Raw genomic sequence first — 21,630 nt, forward strand, 5'->3', positions numbered from 1 at the left:
TTGATACCACAACAGGGTGACTATAGTCAATAATAATTTAATTTTACTTTTTAAGATAACTAAAAGAGTATAAATGGATTATTTCTAACACAAAGGACAAATGCTTGAGGTGATGGATACCCCATTCTCTATGATGTGATAATTAGGCATTGCATGCCTGTATTAAAATATTTCATGTATCCCATAAATATATGTGACCACTACATGCCCACAAAAATTGAAAATTTAAAAAAATTATAATTTCACATAATCAAATTCCCACACATAGGTACTTTAATGTATGTCATATTTGGAAATCAAATAATGGACAATTCTGCTTCAGACTGAAGCTTCAACAAGCAAGAAATTACCTGTGATGACAAGAACCTCCCTCCCTCAGCCCCCGGCATTCACGCTCCCCTGGTGAATGGTGTACCCTTGCTTATGTTATGGCCTGTGTTTTCCCTCATCTCTATGCCTGTTCAAAGGCTATTTTATGAGGACAAGAGTAACTACTTGTATTTTCAGATAGAGGGGTGTACCCATGAACCACAGCAGCAAGGAACTCTTCTAGTAACTTCATGAATGTGAATTATATCATACCTGCACAGACTGGTCTCTCCAACAGGAAATTAGCTTCAAAAGTGAAAGGTCAGCCTCAGGTACATGGGAATCATTCTTACCTAGAAATATACAGAACACATTTATATCTTGAGAGTATTAAAAATGGATAGCGGCTCTTAAGACGGGCTGCATATTAGAATCACCTGGGAAGCTTTGTTTTTTATAAACACCAGTGCCCAGATTCAATCTTCCAGAGATTTTTATTTTACAGATCCTGTGGTAGAGGTGGGACAGGCATTAATGCTTTGTAAAAGTGCCACAGATGATTTACATGTACAGCCAGAGTCAACATCCATTTGTCTACATTTATATACACACCCACACACCCATATACACACACACACACATATATATGTAATTCTAACAATTATACTAACACATATTCACATCAAATCAGATTCATTTTTACAGTTTCAACACATTTTTGACCCAAGACAGATCACCAAATCTTACAATTCCTTCCTTATTCAAATTCTGAAATTCTCCTCTGCCATGAATTAGTCTCTATCACATGTAAAATCAAATAAAAGACTTCCTTTGATTTGTCCTTATCCAGCTCTACCACTCTGATCAATAGGTAGAGCACTACTGTTTTAATTTGACTCATTCTGTTATGTATTGTTTCTTTTCTGTTTGCCCTCTCCAATGTCCTTTCTATCTATTTGTCTTAATGTTCAGTGTGAAATTTTAAGAATGAGTGAGCGTTTGGTTTAAATAAATTGGTTCATAGAGTGTCCAGCAGTTTCCTACACACACACAAAAAAATACTTAATAAGTGTCTTTTCATTAATGGAAAATGTACATATAATCATAATGAACAGTCGATGAATTAAGGCTTTCTGATGGCTAAAGTCTATTATCTAGGCGGCATATCCTGAGAGTGAGATAGGGAAGAATGGTAAGGGCTTGCGCAAGCGGAAAAGTTGTTACTATAATTGTCTACTTAAATTAATATATTGATATATGTCTGACATTGTGGTATCAACTATTTAAATTAGCATTTGTCTGATACACTTTTCATCAAATCCCTATTTTTATATTAACATATGAGATATCCATCTATCGATCTATATGAATATATATTTACTACATTAGTAGTCAAGGAAAATGTAATAAAAGTATTCTATACAATGCAATTTGAGAACATAAAAGTAATATATAAGAAACTTCTGACCAATTATTGATAGGATTTTTTCCTGATAGAGCACTTAATATAAATGTAAAATGACCATGAACACTATATAAAACATGTAAGTATGATAGAAGATTATAATTTTGACATGTTTTCCATTTCTTCATGAACACAGTAGGTAAGAGAACATTTTCTTTTGATCTCCATTTTTCCTCCCTCTCCCACTTTGCTGAACTTGTGACTCAACCATCAAAGCTAAGTATTGGTCTCAACTGTAACTACTTACTAACATCATGGGGTACCTCAAAGTACACTTTAATGTGATGTTGAAATTTTAATATGTGATAGAAATGAGAGCCAATTTATCTTGGCAATGTCAGTGAGTTAAAGAATTAATTGCAACTTTAGGGGGAAAGATGAAAAGAAAATATCCGAGGCTTACCAATATTATTCAGTCACCATTCCTGCTGACAGAAGTGAATACTGGTTCCTGTCAACATTTTAGAATGAGCACCTCAGAGTATTATTTTATTCTTTAGGATTTGGCTTTATAAAATTAATACCATGAAGTCAATGCTTCCTTTTGTTTAACCTTCCATCTTCCTAGTATTATTATTATTATTTTTTGAAAAACGTGTTTCCCTCATCCTTAGCTGAACTTCAAATGCGATAAAGGCCAACCTAAATCCCAGAGAGATGATTCTATAGTAACAGTAGTTGCTTAGGCTTTTTTGCTGGGGCAGCCACAGGAAAAACAGGGACCTCCTTGATTCTAGTTAGCAATTCCCTGTCTTTGCAGAAATACTTATACTAAATCTTAAATTCCAATCCCCTTCCGAGTTACCAGTGCTAAAAAACAAAAAAACAAACAACAGCAAAACACACTGGATAGCTAACCCTAATAAGAGTAACTATCTAAGGAGAAAAGAGGCAACCCAGACTGGGGCTATTTAGAGGGAACTTTATCTGTAATCATAAATGTGAGAAGTGGCCTGACACAGTGGACAGGAAATGGGGTTAGGAATCAGATTTGGATTGGAATGCAGGCCCCTCTACTGAATAGCTGTTTGCTTATAAGTCATCGAACTTCCTTGAGTCCCATTTTTTTAAAAGTAAAACAGAGATGCTGCCTCCTACTGTGCAGGGTTGTTTTTGTATTAAATGAGTAAAAACATTAAATATGTAAAACCATTAACATAATTCTTGGAACATACTAAGCACTAGATAATTGGAAGCTATTAATAAACTCTCACTTAAAAATACTCTTTTCAACAGTCCTGTGAGGGCCACTGTGTACCGTTATTCAGGTCACCCCATCCTATGGATCATATACTGCACAGCTTTAGAGGCAACATGCACACTGTGTCTGGGATCACATTCCCATTTTACAAATGTAGTAATTAGGGCTTTTAAAAAGTAAAAAACATGCCCAATAGAACACAAGTAGTCAATAGCAGAGCTGGATCTTGAATCTCAGCCATGTATCTTATTTATCTCCAAAACCACTGTTCTAGTCATTATTCATCCTTTAATTTTATTTGTCTGTTAATTTAATTCATCCACGAATGCAAAAGTTATTTGCTAATTCCTTCTAGATATTGTACTAGGAACTGGGGACACAACAATGAATAAAACTGTCACCAAAATATAACTTCCATGGAGCTTACAATTTAGTAGCAGGAGGCAGATGAGATTTTTAAAAGTAACAGATGTCAGATAGTGAAGAGGCTTATGGAAAATAGTACAACAGCGAAAGGGGTAGGGAGTGCTGGGGAGGAGGTAGGGCACCTTCAGTGATAAAGTGGCACTGGAGCAAGACTTGATGGATGGTAGCAGGTGGAGGGTGAGCAGGTTGAGCCACATGAAGGTCTAGGGAAAGAACACCACAGGCAAGGGTACAGCCAATGCAAAGGTCCTCAGACCTGCTTGTCATGCTTGGGTAAGAGTAAAAAGGCTAGGGTGGCTGGAATGAGTTAAGCAGGGGGTGAACACTAAGAGATAAGGTTGGATGGGGGTGTGTATGTGATGACATACGTAAGCGGTCAGATCCTATAGGGCCTTGTGTGCTATAGTAAGGACAATGGCTTTTATTCTGAGTGAAACAGAAGCCACTGGAAGGTTATACATAGAAGAGTGAGGTTCTGACTTAGTTCTGAATAAATCATTCTGGCTGCTTGGTTGGGAACAGAGTGCAGCAACCAAGAATAGGAGCAGAGAGATGATCAGGTGCCTACTGTGGTCATCTAGGCAGGACAGGAGGAACGCTCACAGGGGTGAGGGTAAGGGAAAGGAAAGTTGAGGGAGATGGAGTTGCTGGTGTAGTGGGTGAGAAGCAGTCAGATTCTGGGATACATTCTGAAGGTAGAACTGACATAATTACTAACAGATTTGACGTGGGGTGTGAGAGAAAGGGAAAGTTCTCGGCTTGAGCAATTGGCAATTGGAAGGATAGAACTGTCATTTACTGAGATGTCCCAAACTTGGAAAAACAGGTTTGGGAGATAAATTTGCCATTTGGCATCAAGAGAAAATCTAAACACTGAAGTTGAGAATATAATCTTCTAAAATTGCAAGAACATTATCTAATATAATAATCATTTATTTGGTAATAAAGATATTGATGCAATAAACTTTCCAATAAAACACAGTAATAAAATACTTAACACCTAAGTATTTCCTTTGCTGAAAAGTTTCAAATTTTTAGGCATTTCAAAGATCATTTGAAATCTATGTTTTATAAATGTTAGAATGTTATGTCTATGTTTTAAAATTATAAAATGTTCAATTTGTGTTTTTAAATGTTTGATAAATGTCACCCACCTCATTTTCTAAATGAAGAAAGTAAGGCCCAGAAAAGCTAAATGACTAGCCTCAAGCTACACAGCTAGTGTGATCACAAACATAGGTAAAATCTATGTTTTATAAATGTTATTTATTTTGACATTGCTAACCAGTTATAGAAAGACTAGTTATTTCCTTTCATAGGAAAAAAAAAATCAGATCATATCTGTGTCAGTAGCTCCCTTACCATTTCGTGAGCAACCGTAGAAGCTTGACATATTTAAAATGTCATTCCCAGCACTTCTCACCTTATTATGTGCACATTCCATTCTGAAAGAACTGTTAGAAAAAAGATTGGCAGTATATTACTAAAAAGCACAAAAATTATTTGAGGAAATAAATCAAAGATATGGGTACATGACCACTTTTGCAAATTTGGAAATTGAATACAGATTATTTTTAGCAATATCTTTCACATCAATTTCTTTTGTGAATCTGATTTCCTCACTTTGTTCCCACCTAAATCTTTTTTTTTTTTTTTTTTTAGGCTCCCACCTAAAATCTTAATCCCAATTGACCTGCACGTCTTAGTTTGCCAGTATTATCTGTGACCTACATTTACAAGACAGGTTTGCTATTTTAGGTCACATGACTACTGACTAATGCAACAAATTAAAAAAACTCAATATGTTGACATCTGTCAAAGAATTCTCCTCAGCTACCATTGGAGCCTTATGAAGGCGGGTTTTACCCTACACCAGTGTTCCCATCACAGGAATCTTCCGAAACTGCCAGGGATGTTCTGATAAGTAGGCAGGTGTTGCCTTAAAATTCAGTTAAATCATGTGCCCAGTTGTTAAGCTTATGAAGATTTCTCAACCTTCACAACCACAGTAAAATTTCTGTGAAATGGTCAAATTTGTTGGAAGGATTTGGTGTGACAAATCCAACATACATTATTTTGATTTCTCAAAAAATAGTATCTGGGCTCTGACAGCAGATCAAATCTGGAGTGGCTGCAGTAGAGAAGCAGTCTCTCATCCTGACATGTTCATTCTATAATTTGTTTCAATGAAGAATTCTTTAAAGAGTCAACTAATGTGTGACAACATTTGAAAGGCTATTTAATGAAAGGCATACCAAAAGTCCGTAAGCTTCCCTAAAGTGCACCAGACATCAGACACATCATTTCCATCCTGTAATCTGTATCAGGAATAAACTTACAATGAAAACCTCTGGCAAACAACTAAGTCCCTCATCTGCTCTGTGGGATCATGATTAGACCAATAAATCAAATTGATTAGCAACCTAAGCTTTTAAGAATTTCACAGTCACCTATACCACCCACCTCATTTTGTAAATCAGGAAAGTAAGGCCCAGAAAAGCAAAGTGACTAGCCCAAAGTCACATAGTAGTGTAATCTCAACACTCAAAAACAACAGTTATTACTAAACTGTACTATGTATAAATGAATTACTAAATAGACTCTTCTATTTTATTCTATTTTAATATGCCAAAATATAAAATAAATAGTAAAATCTGAGGTATGAAATTTTCAATTTTTTCCTTCTCTGATGATATAAAAAACATATCATCATAAGCCTTTACTTAAATGTTTTTGTTCATACTTAATTCATACCATGTATAATGGATTTCAAGACGTATATGTGTTTTTGTTCATACTTAATTCATACCATGTATAATGGATTTCAAGATGTATATGTGTCTATGTATGTATATGTGTATGTATCTATGTATCTATGTAGCTATCTATCTATCTATCTATCTATCTACTCATTCAGCATCCCACACTATGTCTTTTCTGACACATATTATGAAAACATTGAATATTTGTTGAATGAATGAATTTTAAATCATATAGATCTATTGCCAAATTATACTCCAATCCAAACAATTAAAAGGGAGATTTTCTTAATGTTTTTTAAACCAAGAAGTTGTTGCATATTTACCCCCACTGGAAAGAAGGAAGGAATGTTAAAGAGCTGAATATACCAAAGAGCAAATCATGATTTTTTTTTAATGTCATAATCTAGTATAGTCAAAATCTCTAGGTATGTCTTACCTGCCAACTCTAAATGCCAATTCTAAAGGCATGTTAACTAACTTATTAACTAAAAATAGTCTGCTCAACAAATAAACTATAGTATTTGACTCTTGCAAAGAATCACAATTATTTTCCAGTCCTCTTGGAATTCCAACCTGATCTGGAAGAGTGGCTGTGTATTTATCTGACAAGTCCAAAACTTTCCTGGAAAATAAATTTACTCCTGAATAGTCTTTTATCATTTCAGTATTGCATACATCCCAACCTGGCAACATCAGTGAGAAATGATCTTCATTCGAAGCAAGTCCCAAAGAAATAGGACCCTGAAGCTTTAAAATATTGAGGTGCTTAATGCAAAGATAATCTAAATCTTTATCCACTCCCCATGGCAAAAGGCAAGACAGAAACAATTTAGCTGTGTCTATTGTAAGACTGGCATCTACTTTTCTTGATGGCTTAGGCTGCATTTTTTTGGAGATCTTCATTTTCTTCTGCCTTTTAATTCCATCATTTTCTTCTGAGAATTTGATGGTATTATCTCCTTGGGACAGGCTTTCAGTAATAGGCTTGGCTTGTGCCTCTGCTGAGAGAGGACCACAGGCAGTTTTACTCTTTCTCAGTGTCAGTGTCTTCTTCTCCACTGTGCTCTTGGCTCTTCTCAGGACCTCACCACCATAGAATGAACTGGAAGAGTCAACATCACTGAGTGGAGTTGGTAGTAAAAGTTCAACAAGGTTTTCCAGATCAAATAGAAGAATATGAAAGCCCACGTTACTCCATTTTGTCTTCACAGGCAAGACATTAAAAGGTCTTGGGCAAAATTTGGCATCAGCAACCTAAGGGAACAAAAAAATATTTTGTGTCAAAGTTCTTGCTTATTAAGTTATTTTATTAAAGATTCCATGATGTTAAAGTGGCATTTTAAAAAAGTATTAATTTGCAGAGTAGCTAAAGGCAAGTCATTTTAATTTTTTTGTCTCAGCTATAAAAAATTCCTTTCTAAATTAAATATTCTATATTCTAACATTCTTTGAAAACTTCTTTTCTTTTTTCCTAAATTTTATTTTTCCTCTAAATAAATATGAATTATGTCTCTGGAGTAAGATGGTACTAGATTAACATCCTTTAATATACACTCTCACATCTTTCTACTATTATAGTCATAAAGACATACAAGGACAAGGTTGGTTTGAAAACTGAGGAGAACAAATGTAAGAACGCAAGCAAAAACTAAATATTTTAACAACAATGGTGCTTCCAAATTTGTTAAAATTGGAAGTAACTGAAATGTTGACCAATGTCATATTGCTCTAAGAAAAACCCAAAAAACTCACCTTGTTGTCTTGCATTTGATTTTTCCCCAAAGGCTGGCACAGTGGGTTCCCATACTTCTACTATGTTCTTGCTAATTTATGAGGCATTCCTTGAATACTTTATTCCCTCATATCAACCCACTACTCTCTAAACTCTTCCTTGCTTTCTTTCTTCTTTCTAGGACTTAGGATTTCCTTATAGAATATGAAAAATTTATTTCTTTAGTGTATGTTTCCTCCACTAGCATTCAACCCCACCTTTGCAGGAATTTTGTATGTTAGTTGCCTCAAGTGCCTACAAAACAATGCTGCTATATAGCATTATCAAGAGACTCAATTAATGTCTGTTGAATTAATAATTAGCAAATTTATACAATGGAACACAATTTAAATAATTTAAAATGGTGGTGTAAATTGTATCGATTGGTGAAAAACATATTATTAGGCAGACAAAATAATTCTCCATTAGTAAAATTTTAGGTACAAATATAGATATTTAAAAATTTGACATATATCTCTATCTACATTTATATATAAAAATGTACATATATAGAGAATAAGTAAATACAAATAAATAAAGTCACAAAGGATATGAACCAAAATGTTACCAACAGTTAACATTTAATTGGGAAGAAGGAATTAATTGGGAAGAAGAAATTAAAATGATCTTTATTTATACTACGGTGTGTTGTGTTTTTGATTTGGTTTCCTGAAATTTTTTACGGCGATGATATATTTAATTTTCAATAATACAAAAGGAAAGTTTAAAAAGAAAACCATTACAAATTACAAGTGTTAAAAAATGAAATGGAGAACGAATTGTAAAGAGCACATTTGTTTGTCAATAATTGTTAATGTAATTATTAACAAATAATTTTTGCAAATCAATAATAAGAAGAGGATCTTACAGATGGATGAATGGGCAAAGGTAATAACAATTCACAAAACAAATATTCAAAAGTTACAATATGAAAAATTTTTACTACAAGTAGTAACCAGAAAAATGAAATTAAAATAATACCATTCATTGGCCTTTTAATTTCACCAACATTATGTTCATCAAAGAAGCCAGACATAAAAGAATTAACTGTATGTAATTCCATCCCTGTTATTTTCAAAAGACAGGAGAAAACAAAACAAGAGGGTTTAAGGATACATTCATAAACAATAAATCTACAAAGCTAGAGGCTACCTTTTGAGGACTGGGAAAGTATAGCTTCTGGGGCGCTCACATATTTTATTTCTGGATCTATGTAGTGATTATGAAGGTGTGTGCTTTACGACCATTGAGTTGTACATTTTTGTGCTGCGTTGTTTACTTTTTTCTCTATGTGTTATACATTTCATGGTAAATAAATAATGTAAACGAATTGTTTAAGGAATATTAACAAAGTGCCTCCATTTGGACTAAAAAGTAGACTATGTCCTAATTTTTTTTACCCCTGCATACTGTCAGAAAGTAACCAATATTTGAATTTTGTGCTTATAATTTCTTTGCTTTTGTTTAGGTCTTAACCTTAAATATGTATTCCTATTTGACCTATTTAATCTTGCATGTTTTTGCATGTTTGCCAAACTCCCGATTACATCTCCCACTTATTTAGACCATGTTTAATTTCTTTTGATAATTTTATAATCACTCAAAAATATGTTTATATTACTTGCCTATCAGTTATTTTAACTCTGCAGTACCTATAACTATGGGCCCTCTTAAAATTTATTACTTTTGTTGCCTCTTTTTTTTCCTGCTAGAATTTTGTCAATTTTGATACTCTTTAAAGAATCAACTTTTGACTTTGTTTATCCTCTTAATGGAATGTTTTCCTTAAAATGTAGTCTTGCTAAGTATACAATTTTAGCTTGACTTATTTTCTCCCAGTATTGGTGAAGAAAGGATTATTCTGCAGTCTCTGTCTTCCTCTGATGCAGTTGAGAAGTCAGCTGCTAGTCTGTCACACCATCTGTCTTTTTTCTCTGCTGTTTGATGAGATCCTTTAGGCTTTAATATTCCACAGCTTCACTATGATTCTTCTAGGTGTGGATGTTTTCCCTAGTCCTCCACTGTATCTGAGCCTCCCTATCTTTCATCAACTTTGTGAAGTTGTTGGGCTTATCCTATTGAATATTTTCTCTCATCATACCATTATCCCCTTATGGGACACTGACCAGGTATTTGTCAGAGGCTCTATCCCCTTACATTTTTTCATCTCTTTGTCTTTCTGTACACCTCATGTGGGGCAAGCTCTTCAAAATTTTTCTTTTAGTTTGCCAATTTTCTTCTCACCTGTGTTTAATATATCACTTAACTTATGCACTGAGTTCCTAATTTTGATTTTTACATTTTTCATTTCCAGAAGTTCTATTTGGTTCTTTAAAAAAAAAAAAAAGGTCATTTTTATAGACAGTTATTTCTTAACCATATTTTAAAATCATTCTTATATTTTTAAACATACTTATTATACTTTGCATCTGTAATTAAAGTTTCTAAAATCTTTGTGGATATGGCTCTGCTTTTTTATTTTGCCGATGTTTTCCTGTTTCCGTGTATGTTTTATAGTTGTGTGTGTGTGTGTGTGTGTGTGTATGAAATATGATCAGTGAGAATCCTTTGAGATATATGTGAGGGTGCACTCTTTAAGAGAGGATTTTAGTTTGTGAATACCAGTTACCCAGGGGTACTACCAAATAGGGCCCTCTTTAAACAAAATTTCCAGCTTAAAAAGTTTTCATTCCTTGAAGGTAGTGTGAATTCTGACTCAAGATTAAGGGGATTAATACTTAAGCAAAAGTACTTTTCCCCCTCCATCTAGGGCTGAGATCAACAAAGACAAATATTTTTATTCATTCTCTTCTTGTGTGAAAAAATATTGCTCACCTTGGTTGGCTTTTTCATTGAATACGCAGCTCTTAGGGGACAATGAACTTATGCTGTGGTATCCTATCCAACTTCCTATCACTGCACTGGACCTGGAAATTCTCTCTTTTAACCTTTAGAGTGGTTTAAACTAAACCTAAAAGTACCCGGGGATTAGCAAATGCTCTTTCAGCCTTCTCCAACCTGTCTGGAATTGTGATCTCATTTTGCTTTTTACCTGTAAGAACTTCTGTAAATTTCTTGTTAATTCAAATATGCATTATTTTCAAAGATAAATTTTAAAACAGCGTAATCTTGATTTGTAGAGAAATGAACAGGACTGATGTTCAGACTATTAGCCAACAAACAGATAAACATTGGATTTGCAAATAGCATTAAAAATTGAATATTCAGTTTTGATAATGGAGGGAGTAAACAGACATTCTTATACACTGCAAGATTAGTGTAAGCTGGTACTTATTTTAGGGAAGGCAAGTTGCCAACGTGTATTAATAATCTTAAAATGTTACAGACTCTTTAATGTAGAAATTATTTTAAAAGTAATTTATCCTAAAGGTATGATTAGAAATATGCACAAAGTCATATGAAAAAATGGTCATTGAAAATTTTTCTATTTCAATAAGCTGAAAATAACTTAAATGTCCCATACAATAGATTTGGCTGAATACATTATGGCATATATATATATGCAAAATACATTATGACATACATATATATGCCAAAAATTCATATATATTGTCAATGGAAAAATATTTAAAATTTTAAAAATATAATCCCATTTTCTATAAAATTGCAGCTTTCTTAAAATTCTTTTGATATATTTATTTTTTAAATTTCTACAAAAACTTATATTTTACTATGCCAAACAAAAAGCTCTTCTAAAAATAGTAATCAAAATGGCCAACCCAGAAATAAACCTAAATACTTACAGCCAACTGATCCTCAACAAAGCAAACAAAAACAAAGTGAGGAAAGGACATCCTATGCAACAAATGGTGCTGGGATAATTGGCTAGCCACCAGAAGGAGAATGAAACTGGATCCTCATCTCTCACCTTAAACAAAAAATCAACCCATGATGGATCAAGGACTTAAATCTCAGACCTGAAAATATAAAAATTCTAGAAGATAACATTGGAAAAACTCTTCTAGACATCAGCCTAGACAAGGATTTCATGACCAACAACCCAAAAGCAAATGCAATAAAAACAAAGATTAAACAGCAGGGACTTAATTAAACTAAAGAGCTTCTGCATGGCAAAAGGAACAGTCAGCAGAGTAAACAGACAACCCATAGAGTGGGCGAAAACTTCACAATCTATACATCTAACAAAGGACTGATATGCAGAATCTACAATGAACTCAAACAAATCAGTAAGAAAAATACAAACAATTCCATCAAAAAGTGGGCTAAGAACATGAATAGAAAATTATCAAAAGAAGATATACAAATCGCCAACAAACATATAAAAAATGTTCAACATCACTAATGATCAGGATAATGCAAATCAAAACCAGAGTGCAATACTACTTTACTCTTGCAAGAGTGGCCATAATAAAAAAATAAAAAAATAGATGTTGGCATGGATGCGGTAAACAGGGAGTGCTTCTACACTGCCGGTGGGAAGGTAAACTACCACAACCACTATGGAAAACAGTGTGGAGATTCCTTAAAGAACTAAAAGTAGAACTACCATTTGATCCAGCAATCCCACTACTGGGTATCCATCCAGAGGAAAATAAGTCATTATATGAAAAAATACTTGTACAACCATGTTTATAGCAGTACAATTCTCAATTGCAAAACTGGGGAGTCAACCCAAATGCCCATCAATCAATGAGTGGATAAAGAAACTGTGATATATATATATACGAAAACATCGTATGTTTTCACTCATAAGTGGGAGCTAAGCTGTGAGAATGCAAAGGCGTAAGAATGACACAACAAACTTTGGGGACACAGCGGGAAAAGGTGGGAAGGGGATGACGAATAAAAGACTACAACTGTGTGCAGTGTATACCACTTGGGTGATGGGTACAACAGAATCTCACAATCACCACTAAAGCTTTTAATCATGTAATCAAACACCACCTGTTCCCCAATAACCTATGGAAAAATAAACATTTTTTTTTTTTTTTTTTTTTTTTGAGACAGAGTCTCGCTTAGTCGCCCAGGCTGGAGTGCAGTGGCGCGATCTCGGCTCACTGCAAGCTCCGCCTCCCAGGTTCACGCCATTCTCCTGCCTCAGCCTCCCGAGTAGCTGGGACTACAGGCGCCCGCCGCTTCGCCCGGCTAATTTTTTGCATTTTTAGTAGAGACGGGGTTTCACCATGTTAGCCAGGATAGTCTCGATCTCCTGACCTCGTGATCCGCCCGCCTCGGCCTCCCAAAGTGCTGGGATTACAGGCGTGAGCCACCGCGCCCGGCCGAAACATTTTTTTAAAAAAGAAACTATCATCAGAGTGAAGAGACAACCTACAGAATGGGAGAAAATTTTGCAATCTATGCATCTGACAAAGCCTTAATATCCAGAATCTACAAGGAACTTAAACAAATTTACAAGAAAAAAAACAAACAACCCCATTGAAATGTGGGCAAAAGGACAAGAACAGACACCGTTCAACAGAAGACATTTATGTGGTCAACTAACATATGAAAAAAGCTCATAATCATTGATCATTAGAGAAATGCAAATCAAAACCGCAATGAGATACCATCTCATGACATTCAGAATGGTGATCATTAAAAAGTCAAGAAACGACAGATAATAGCAGGGCTTTAGAAAAACAGGACCAACTTTTACACTGTTGGTGGACATGTAAATTAGTTCAACCACTGTGGAAGACAGTGCAGCGATTCCTCGAAGACCTAGAACCAGAAATAGCATCCGACCCAGCAATCCCATTACTGGGTATGTATCCATAGGAATATAAATCATTCTATTATAAAGATACATGCAAGTTCATTGCAGCACTAGTCACAATAGCAAAGATATGGAATCAACCCAAATGCCCATCAATGATAGACTGGATAAGGAGAAAGTGGTACATATATACCATGGAATACTACACAGCCATAAAAAAGAATGAGATGTGTCCTTTACAGGGACAATGGATGGAGCTGCAAGCCATTATCCTCAGCAAACTAATGGGAAAGAAAAAACAAACACCCATGTCCTAATTTATAAGGGGGAGCTGAACAATGAGAACACATGGACACAGGGAGGGGAAAACACACACACCAGGGGCAGCCTGAGGAGGGAGCAGGGGGAGGGAGAGCATCAGGATAAATAGCTAATGCATGCTGGCCTTAATGCCTAGTTGATGGGTTTTGACAGGCACAGTAAACCACCATGGCACACGTTTACCTATGTAACAAACTTGTACATCCTACATATGTATCCCGGAACTAAATTAAACTAAACTAAAATATAATTAAATTAAATTAAATAAAGGACCCTAGGGAAAAAAGAAAATGTCAACGATATGACTAGCCAAATGTTTTTAACATGTACTACCCTCCCCCAAAACAGTTGCATTGATGAAATTAAACTTAAAAGCATAAGAACAAAATTCACAAGATCAATAATCAAAGGCTAATATTTTAGGCATATAAAGAACTCACATAAATTAATTTGTAAAATACTCATGCCATCACAAGAGATAAACAAAGAGATAAAAATATTGCAGAGAGAAATAGTTTTTAAATCATTAGTCTCAAAAAAGTATAAAATTTTGTATATTATACTGGTTTTGATTTCCTTAATTAACTTTTTTTTTAACTTTTATTTTAGATTCAGGGGATACATCTGCAGATTTGTGGTTTGGGATATGATTGATCCCAACACCCAGGTACTGAGCATAGTACCCAATAGTTGGTTTTTCAACTCACAGTCCTCTTCTTTCATTTTTCACTTAGTAGTCTCCAGTGTCTATTGTCGTCATCTTCATGTTCACGAGTACTCATTGTTTAGTATCCATTGATAAGTGAGAATATGCAGTATTTGACTTTCCGTTCCTGTGTTAATTAACTTAGGATAATTACCTCCAGCTGCATCCATGTTGCTGCTAAGAACATGACTTCTAAGTAGCATTATATGCTCTCTTTCTCTCTCCACATATATACACACACACACACACACACACACACACACACACATCACACTTTCTCTATCCAATCCATTGTTGATGGGCACCTAGGTTGATTCCATGTCTTTGCTTCGTGAATAATGCTGCAATGAACATACAAGATCATGTGTCTTTTTGGTAGAACTTTATTTTCTTTTGGATATATACCCAGTAATGAGATTGCTGGGTCAAATGGTAGTTCTTTTTTAAATTCTTTGAGAACTCTCCACACTGCTTTCCACAGTAGGTGAACTAATTTACATTCCCACCAAGTATAAGTATACACTGTATACATTCCCACTCATAAGTATACACTGTATAAGTATACCCTGTTCTCTGTGGCCCCACCAGCACCAGTTGTTTTTTGATGTTTAATCACAGCCATTCTGACTGGCATGAGATGGTAACTCATTGTGGTTTGGAGTTGCATTTCTATGATAACTAGTGATGTTGAGCATCTTTTCATATGTTTCTTGGCCACTTGTATGTCTTCTTTTGAGAAGTATATGCTCACGTCTTTTCCCTTTTTTTTTTTTTTTTTTTTTTTTTTTTTTTTTTTTTTTTTTTTTTGAGGCGGAGTCTTCACTCTGTCGCCCAGGCTGGAGTGCAGTGGCACCATCTCGGCTCACTGCAAGCTCCGCCTCCCGGGTTCGCGTCATTCTCCTGCCTCAGCCTCCCGAGTAGCTGGGACTACAGGCGACCGCCACCGCGCCCAGCTAATTTTTTTTTTTTTGTATTTTAGTAGAGACGGGGTTTCACCGTGTTAGCCAGGATGGTCTCGATCTCCTGACCTCGTGATCCGCCCGCCTCGGCCTCCCAAAGTGCAGGGATTACAGGCGTGAGCCACCGCGCCCGGCCGTCTTTTCCCATTTTTAATGGAGTTATTTATTTTTTGCTTGTTCAATTGTTTAAGTTCCCTATAGATTCTGGCTATTAGACCTTCGTTGGGTGCATTGCAAATATGAGAAGACCTCTGAAGTGATGGCTAGAAGAAGGTTAAGAAGGTATGCATATAGCGTGAACTGAGAAAATTTCAGAATGGCTGGAAGGTAGAATATGGGAAGGTAGAATATGGGAAGGTAGAGAATGAGCTACGCAGAAGAGATGAGGTACAGTTTCCATAGATCTGTATAAACCCTACTGACTACTAAATGTATTCTAAGAATGGTTATAACTCTTGAAGGGGCATTTAAGCTAAGAAGTCACCTACTCACAAACTATAGCTGTGGTTTCTTCTGGATTACTGGTTAATCAAGCAGGCTGAAGGCAGAGTTCTGCCCTCCTATGCACTTCCACTTCCTCAAAGCTATAACCTCTGTCTCAGCACCTAGATCTTCTCAACTTTTGGGCCAATCAAAATTATAGCAATGATTTGAACAATATTTCTTGTTCTTCTCTTATTATTTTGTGGTCCACACAGCCACAATAGGCCTAGTGCACTGCCATAAACAAAAATCCTAAATTCCTGTTCTTAAATATGGTCACCTTATCAAAGAAGCAACTGAATATTTTACATTACTTTAAAATCGTAAATGTTATTCCAAATTTAATTAACATACAACAGAGTTGGCTTCCATTTGAAAATTTATTTTTTAACAAGTTATTTTTAAGTTATTTTTTAATATTTTTAATAAAAAATTTATTTTTTAACTTGTTATTTTTAAGTTAAAAAATTTATACTTGATTTTCAAAGTATAAATCATTGCTATGTTTTAATGTATTAAAATTATTAAACATAATTCCAGCCAGTCATCACTGTTTGAAACTTTAGGAAGTATATGTTAAAAGTCTTATTACCAAAGGGCCTTGAAAACATAAGACTATCATTCTGGAAATAAATAACACAGAAAAATGACAGTAAATGCCCATAATATTATTTTCTGAGTTTTCACATTTTATAGATTGGGCAGACACAATATTCAGCAATGTTTAGCAAAGGCTGTAGTTAATATTAACTTTAATTTTATGTTACCTATACGTAATATATTTCACAGACAAAAATTCTATTAAAAGTAGCACACTAAATGCAAAAATGCAAATATAATTACATTAATTTTAGAATGATAAAATATATCTAAAACATCATTCTAACGAAAGTGTTTTGGAAACATTCATTAATCTGATTGCAATCTTTAAAAGTCTAGAACAAGTAATTAAACGCAAGAAGTATTTCATCACATCTATGCAACTGCAAAAATGTGAGAATACAAATTTTAAGTGATTGATTTACATGTTGTTTATAAAATGCTATCTGCTTGCCTGACAGATAATTCCCCAACATGTGATTTCCAGGTATTGCATCACAGAGAAGGTCCTGGTATTTTCCTCAAAAATCATCACTTTTACTACTACTCTTTGAAATCCCAGGTTGAGGAAAGAGAGGAGGTATTATTTATAATTGGTAAAGCAAGAGGGTGGCACTAAAGGACAATCCATTCCAACCTCTCAACTTCGGAGAGTCTGGGAGTAAAATAATGCTGATACATCTACATGTGAATGCTATAAACAGCAGGTGGGGAGTAGGCAAAGGCACACAGGGTTGAATTCTTTGTGTGGAGTAGAAAGACTTTGGGAAAAGCTACTGAGTCTGAAAGTCTGCAAGTAGAATCCCAGATGGCTGGCAGGCCAAAATTATTCCTCTGCTACTCACAAGAGCCCAGAATAATTAAAACCACAGCCAACACCACAAAATTCAAACTATAAGCAAGCCAAAGTACATATAAAAAGGAAAAACAGAAAGGACCAACTGTTCAGACAAAAAAAAATGTAATAGGTGTGAAAAAGTACAAGTCTAACACTTTTATCTGAAGAACAAAGAAGTGCATTGATTTATTTTCTTTTCGCTTCAGCCTACTATGTTTCTCTTGTGCTTTCTTCTTCCTTTTCTCCCTGATTCAGAAAGACAAAATGGTTAAACAAGACTGGTTTTACTCCTGGCTTCTGAAGGTAGAAACGCACTTTCTAGCAACATGTTCTGATAACTTCTTTCTCAAAACATTTTGGATCCCCCAGTGAGTTTGTTACGAAAAAATTTGACCTGCCCAAGCTACTACAACCATGAATTAGATTACATAAGACTGATGCTTAAAGCTACCCTTATCTTCTCACTTTTGTGACTTTGTACAGTAACATTTAATATAAATATTTAAATACAAAGTGAGGAAATATAGGCAGCAGTTGCTAAAACATTTTCGATATCTTCCTGAATGAAGAATTTAGAAATTGTCTAATTTGACTTTCTCCTCACACTAAGGGAAAAGGGAGAGATAAGGGAAATGATTTGTTCTAAGTTATCCATCTGGCAAATAACTCAACCAAGATTCCCAAGTCTGTTTTTCCTAACTATTCTACTGATGACATTATCCACTTAGATTCTTCAAAGAATGAAATAATATTTTTATTTATTATTTTTAAAACATACAAGGGTCTTTATTAGCTAAACACTCATTTTACAATACACCACAGTCACTGAGTTGTATAAGGAAGGAAAAGTCGTCATCATGTGAAAACATTCACTAATGAACTAGTCACATATAAAATTAGTACCTAAACACTCCTTGCCTTATAACATAAAGACCTAGCCCCATCTATTAGACATGGACCGGTTATCTGATGATGCAATTCAATTGTAGAGTAGATAGCAAATAGTGTTAAAGATGTAGGATTACACTAACAGTGACAGCAGAACTCCAAGTCATAACTAATGCCATTGACAAATAAGGATGTAACAGAGAAAAACAGATAGCTTGAGAAAACTAACTCAGAAGCTTCAAATGAAAAATGTTTTAATGTAAAGTGTAAAAGTTAGGTCTGTGGAAAGCTTGATTATCTTTCAAATTCTTTTCTAGAACAAAACTCCTTATTATTCTTAGTGAAATTCAAACATAAAATAAAAGATGACATATTGTGAACCATACAGTTTAATTAGAAAAAAACACACAAAACAAAACTTGCTTGATTCATTATATAGTCATTTAAAAAATTAGTGCCTAATTGCAATAATAAATTTACATTTTGCTCAATATAAATAAGCTACATTATTTTACATGTTTAATTTCATTTTTAAGTTAAAAGAAATTTTTTTAAATCCCCTTAACAGTTCTCCACTTAGCTAACCCATCAGATTAATCTGTGCTCTCCAATCCCTCTGACCACTGGTATGCTACTTTCCACTTTCTGCATTCTACTCATAGCAACTGAGATATTTACTTTCCAGTAATTTTAATTCTCTTTGTTCTCAACCTTCTTTTCCCAGTTGTGCTTATCACAGTAATTACATATTTTAATAAGCTAGGTAAAAATTGAAGAATTCTGTGTATACAATTTAGTTCCTAAGAAAACAAAGTTTAGTAATCTGAAGACCCTATGGAATCCGCATTCTAGTTACTCCACAAGTTTCTAAATTATTTCTACATTTTAAGTAAATAAAAACTGTAAGTCATAGCTGAAGCATTAGGAGTGTAGTTAAGGCAAAGAAAAAGAATTAGGAAATTTAAACTATGAATCTACACTCAAGGGAAAGGATGTCCATCAATAGGTTTATAACAGTGGAAGTTTTTCAAGCGAGAGATGGCACAGATGATACAAAAAAAAAATTGACATCCATGTATTGAATACTATATTACTGAGAAATTATTTAATGATTAGCCTACATCGTAAGTTTGACAGGAAAAGAGAGTGTAATTTCTTGATGTAGAAAGTTTTCTGAGAAACAAGTCTACAATGTAGATAAATTTATAACCTAACTTATAAGAAGTTAACTTTAAAACTTATGCCATAAAAAGGTAGAGAATATGGTACTTAGATATAAAAAGAAATTACAGTAGATGTTTACATCTTTGCTGCTAAAAATTTCAAATAACTAACTGTGTTATGACAAATTAACAAATTATAAATATTTTGAAAATATGAGTTGATTTCTAGTCAAGATGGCAAAGTTTAGACTTTGAAGTAAACTATTTTTTTTTAATTCACACCAACAATAGCTTTTTTAATTTAAAAAAAAAAAAAAAAAACTTAAAATGTTTAGCTAAGCTCAAAAACAAAATAAACATGTTGGAAGACCACAAATGGAAAGAAACACAAAGTGCTAAGTGAAGCTAAAGTCACAGGCCTGCTTACCAACAAGTCTATAAGCAGATAACAAGGCCTTAGAGTCAACTTCTGAGGCTAAATGTCAGGCCATTGGCAGGTGGACAACCTAGAAAAATCCTAATCTAACTTTTAACTCAATCAACCCATAAGCTAGTTCACTGATTAGACAGACATACACCCAACATTAATGCCGTCCAGGTACCATTCTAGACTAAAGGCCTTGATAAGGTATGCAGACACATACCTAAAACCAACAGACAATATCAGCTGGGGCGGGGGGGCGGGGGGAGAGAGAGAGAGAGAGAGAGAGAATACAGCAAAACAAAAAATCCAAGAGAAAAAATTTTTCTCTAGAAATGAGCTTGCAAACCAAACTTCTATAACATAGGGAAAGTAATACTTGGAAAGATAGCTACAAATATAAAAGCTGAAACATATGTTAATTCCAGATAAAATTAGTGCCATAGAAGGGACTGAAAATGTATTATTTATGACCATCAAAGAGAAATCAGAGGAATGACATTCATAAAAATGACCAAGAAGTTATGGAAGAAAAAAAAGTAAAAATAAAATGAATAAAAGAAAAAGAGTTTTTTAGAAATATTAGGAAAAGTATAATAGTTATATTAAAAATGTGGTAGGGGCAGAACTTCTGGGTTAATTAAGTCCACTGAAAACATGCTCCTTCAAAAAAGGCAAAAGAATTCAAGAAATAACCAAAGGTTTGTGATAAGGATCTTTTCTTCCCTAGTAAAATGGCTGGATGTCAGTAATAACAGTGAGCGTCCTAGCATTTTAATTTGCCTTTTTCTCATTGCCCCTCTCTAGCTCCACAGTCTTGAAAATCAGCAGTTTGGCAATCATGGTGGCCCTGAAAACCAGCAGCCTATCAGTCACTGGACGAGACATATATGTTTAAAGACCCTCAAAAATCCTCATCGCCACAAAACTGGCAATATTTCACCTGCCTCCCAGCTCCCTGAGAAGTCCCATTTGCCAACCTTATCGTTATTTGGGAAATTTATAAGTATGTGCAAATTAAACAATACACTCCTAAATAATTAGTGGGGAAAAATCAAAGTAATGAAAGGGGTATCATCACTGATCTTACAAAGGTTTTTTAAAAGATCTCAGAGAAATACTATGAATAGCTATCTGCCAGCAAATTAGGAAATCAAGATGAAAGGGACAAATTTTTAAAAAGACATAAACAACCAAAACTGGCATAAGAAGAAATAGAAAGCAGAACAGACCTATACCAGTAAAGAAATTGAATTAGTAGTTAAATATCTTTCTATACAGAAAAGACCAGGTCCAGATGACTTCCCTGTTAATTTCTACCAAACATTTAAAGCAGAGTTAATACCAGTTCTTGATAAATACCTTCAAAAAAATACAAGTGGTGTGGGGACACTTCCCAACTCACTCTAAGTGGCCAGTATTACCCTAATACTGAAACCAAACAGAGATATCACAAGATAAGAAAACTACAGACCCATAACCCTTATAATTATAGACACAAAAATCCTCAAGAACATACTCACAAAGCAAATCTAGCGAAACCTAAAAATAATTTTACACCATGACCAACTAGAATTTATCGTACAAATATAGTTGACTTAATACACAAAAATCCATTC

General features: G+C 34.4%; 1 protein-coding gene across 1 annotated transcript in view; it reads right to left on the reverse strand.

Moving 5' to 3' along the window:
- The window catches only part of WDR72 (WD repeat domain 72), a 208,976-nt gene that overhangs the window by 90,248 nt on the left and 97,098 nt on the right, over window positions 1–21,630 (reverse strand). The window contains exons 14-16 of the mRNA XM_025390239.1: window positions 6,600–7,417; window positions 4,764–4,855; window positions 583–662 (exon numbers count right to left, since the gene is read on the reverse strand). Coding sequence (XP_025246024.1) covers window positions 583–662; window positions 4,764–4,855; window positions 6,600–7,417 — 990 coding nt within the window. The remainder of the gene's footprint in view (window positions 1–582; window positions 663–4,763; window positions 4,856–6,599; window positions 7,418–21,630) is intronic.

Source organism: Theropithecus gelada, chromosome 7a (assembly GCF_003255815.1).
Source record: "Theropithecus gelada isolate Dixy chromosome 7a, Tgel_1.0, whole genome shotgun sequence".
Lineage (NCBI taxonomy): Eukaryota > Metazoa > Chordata > Mammalia > Primates > Cercopithecidae > Theropithecus > Theropithecus gelada.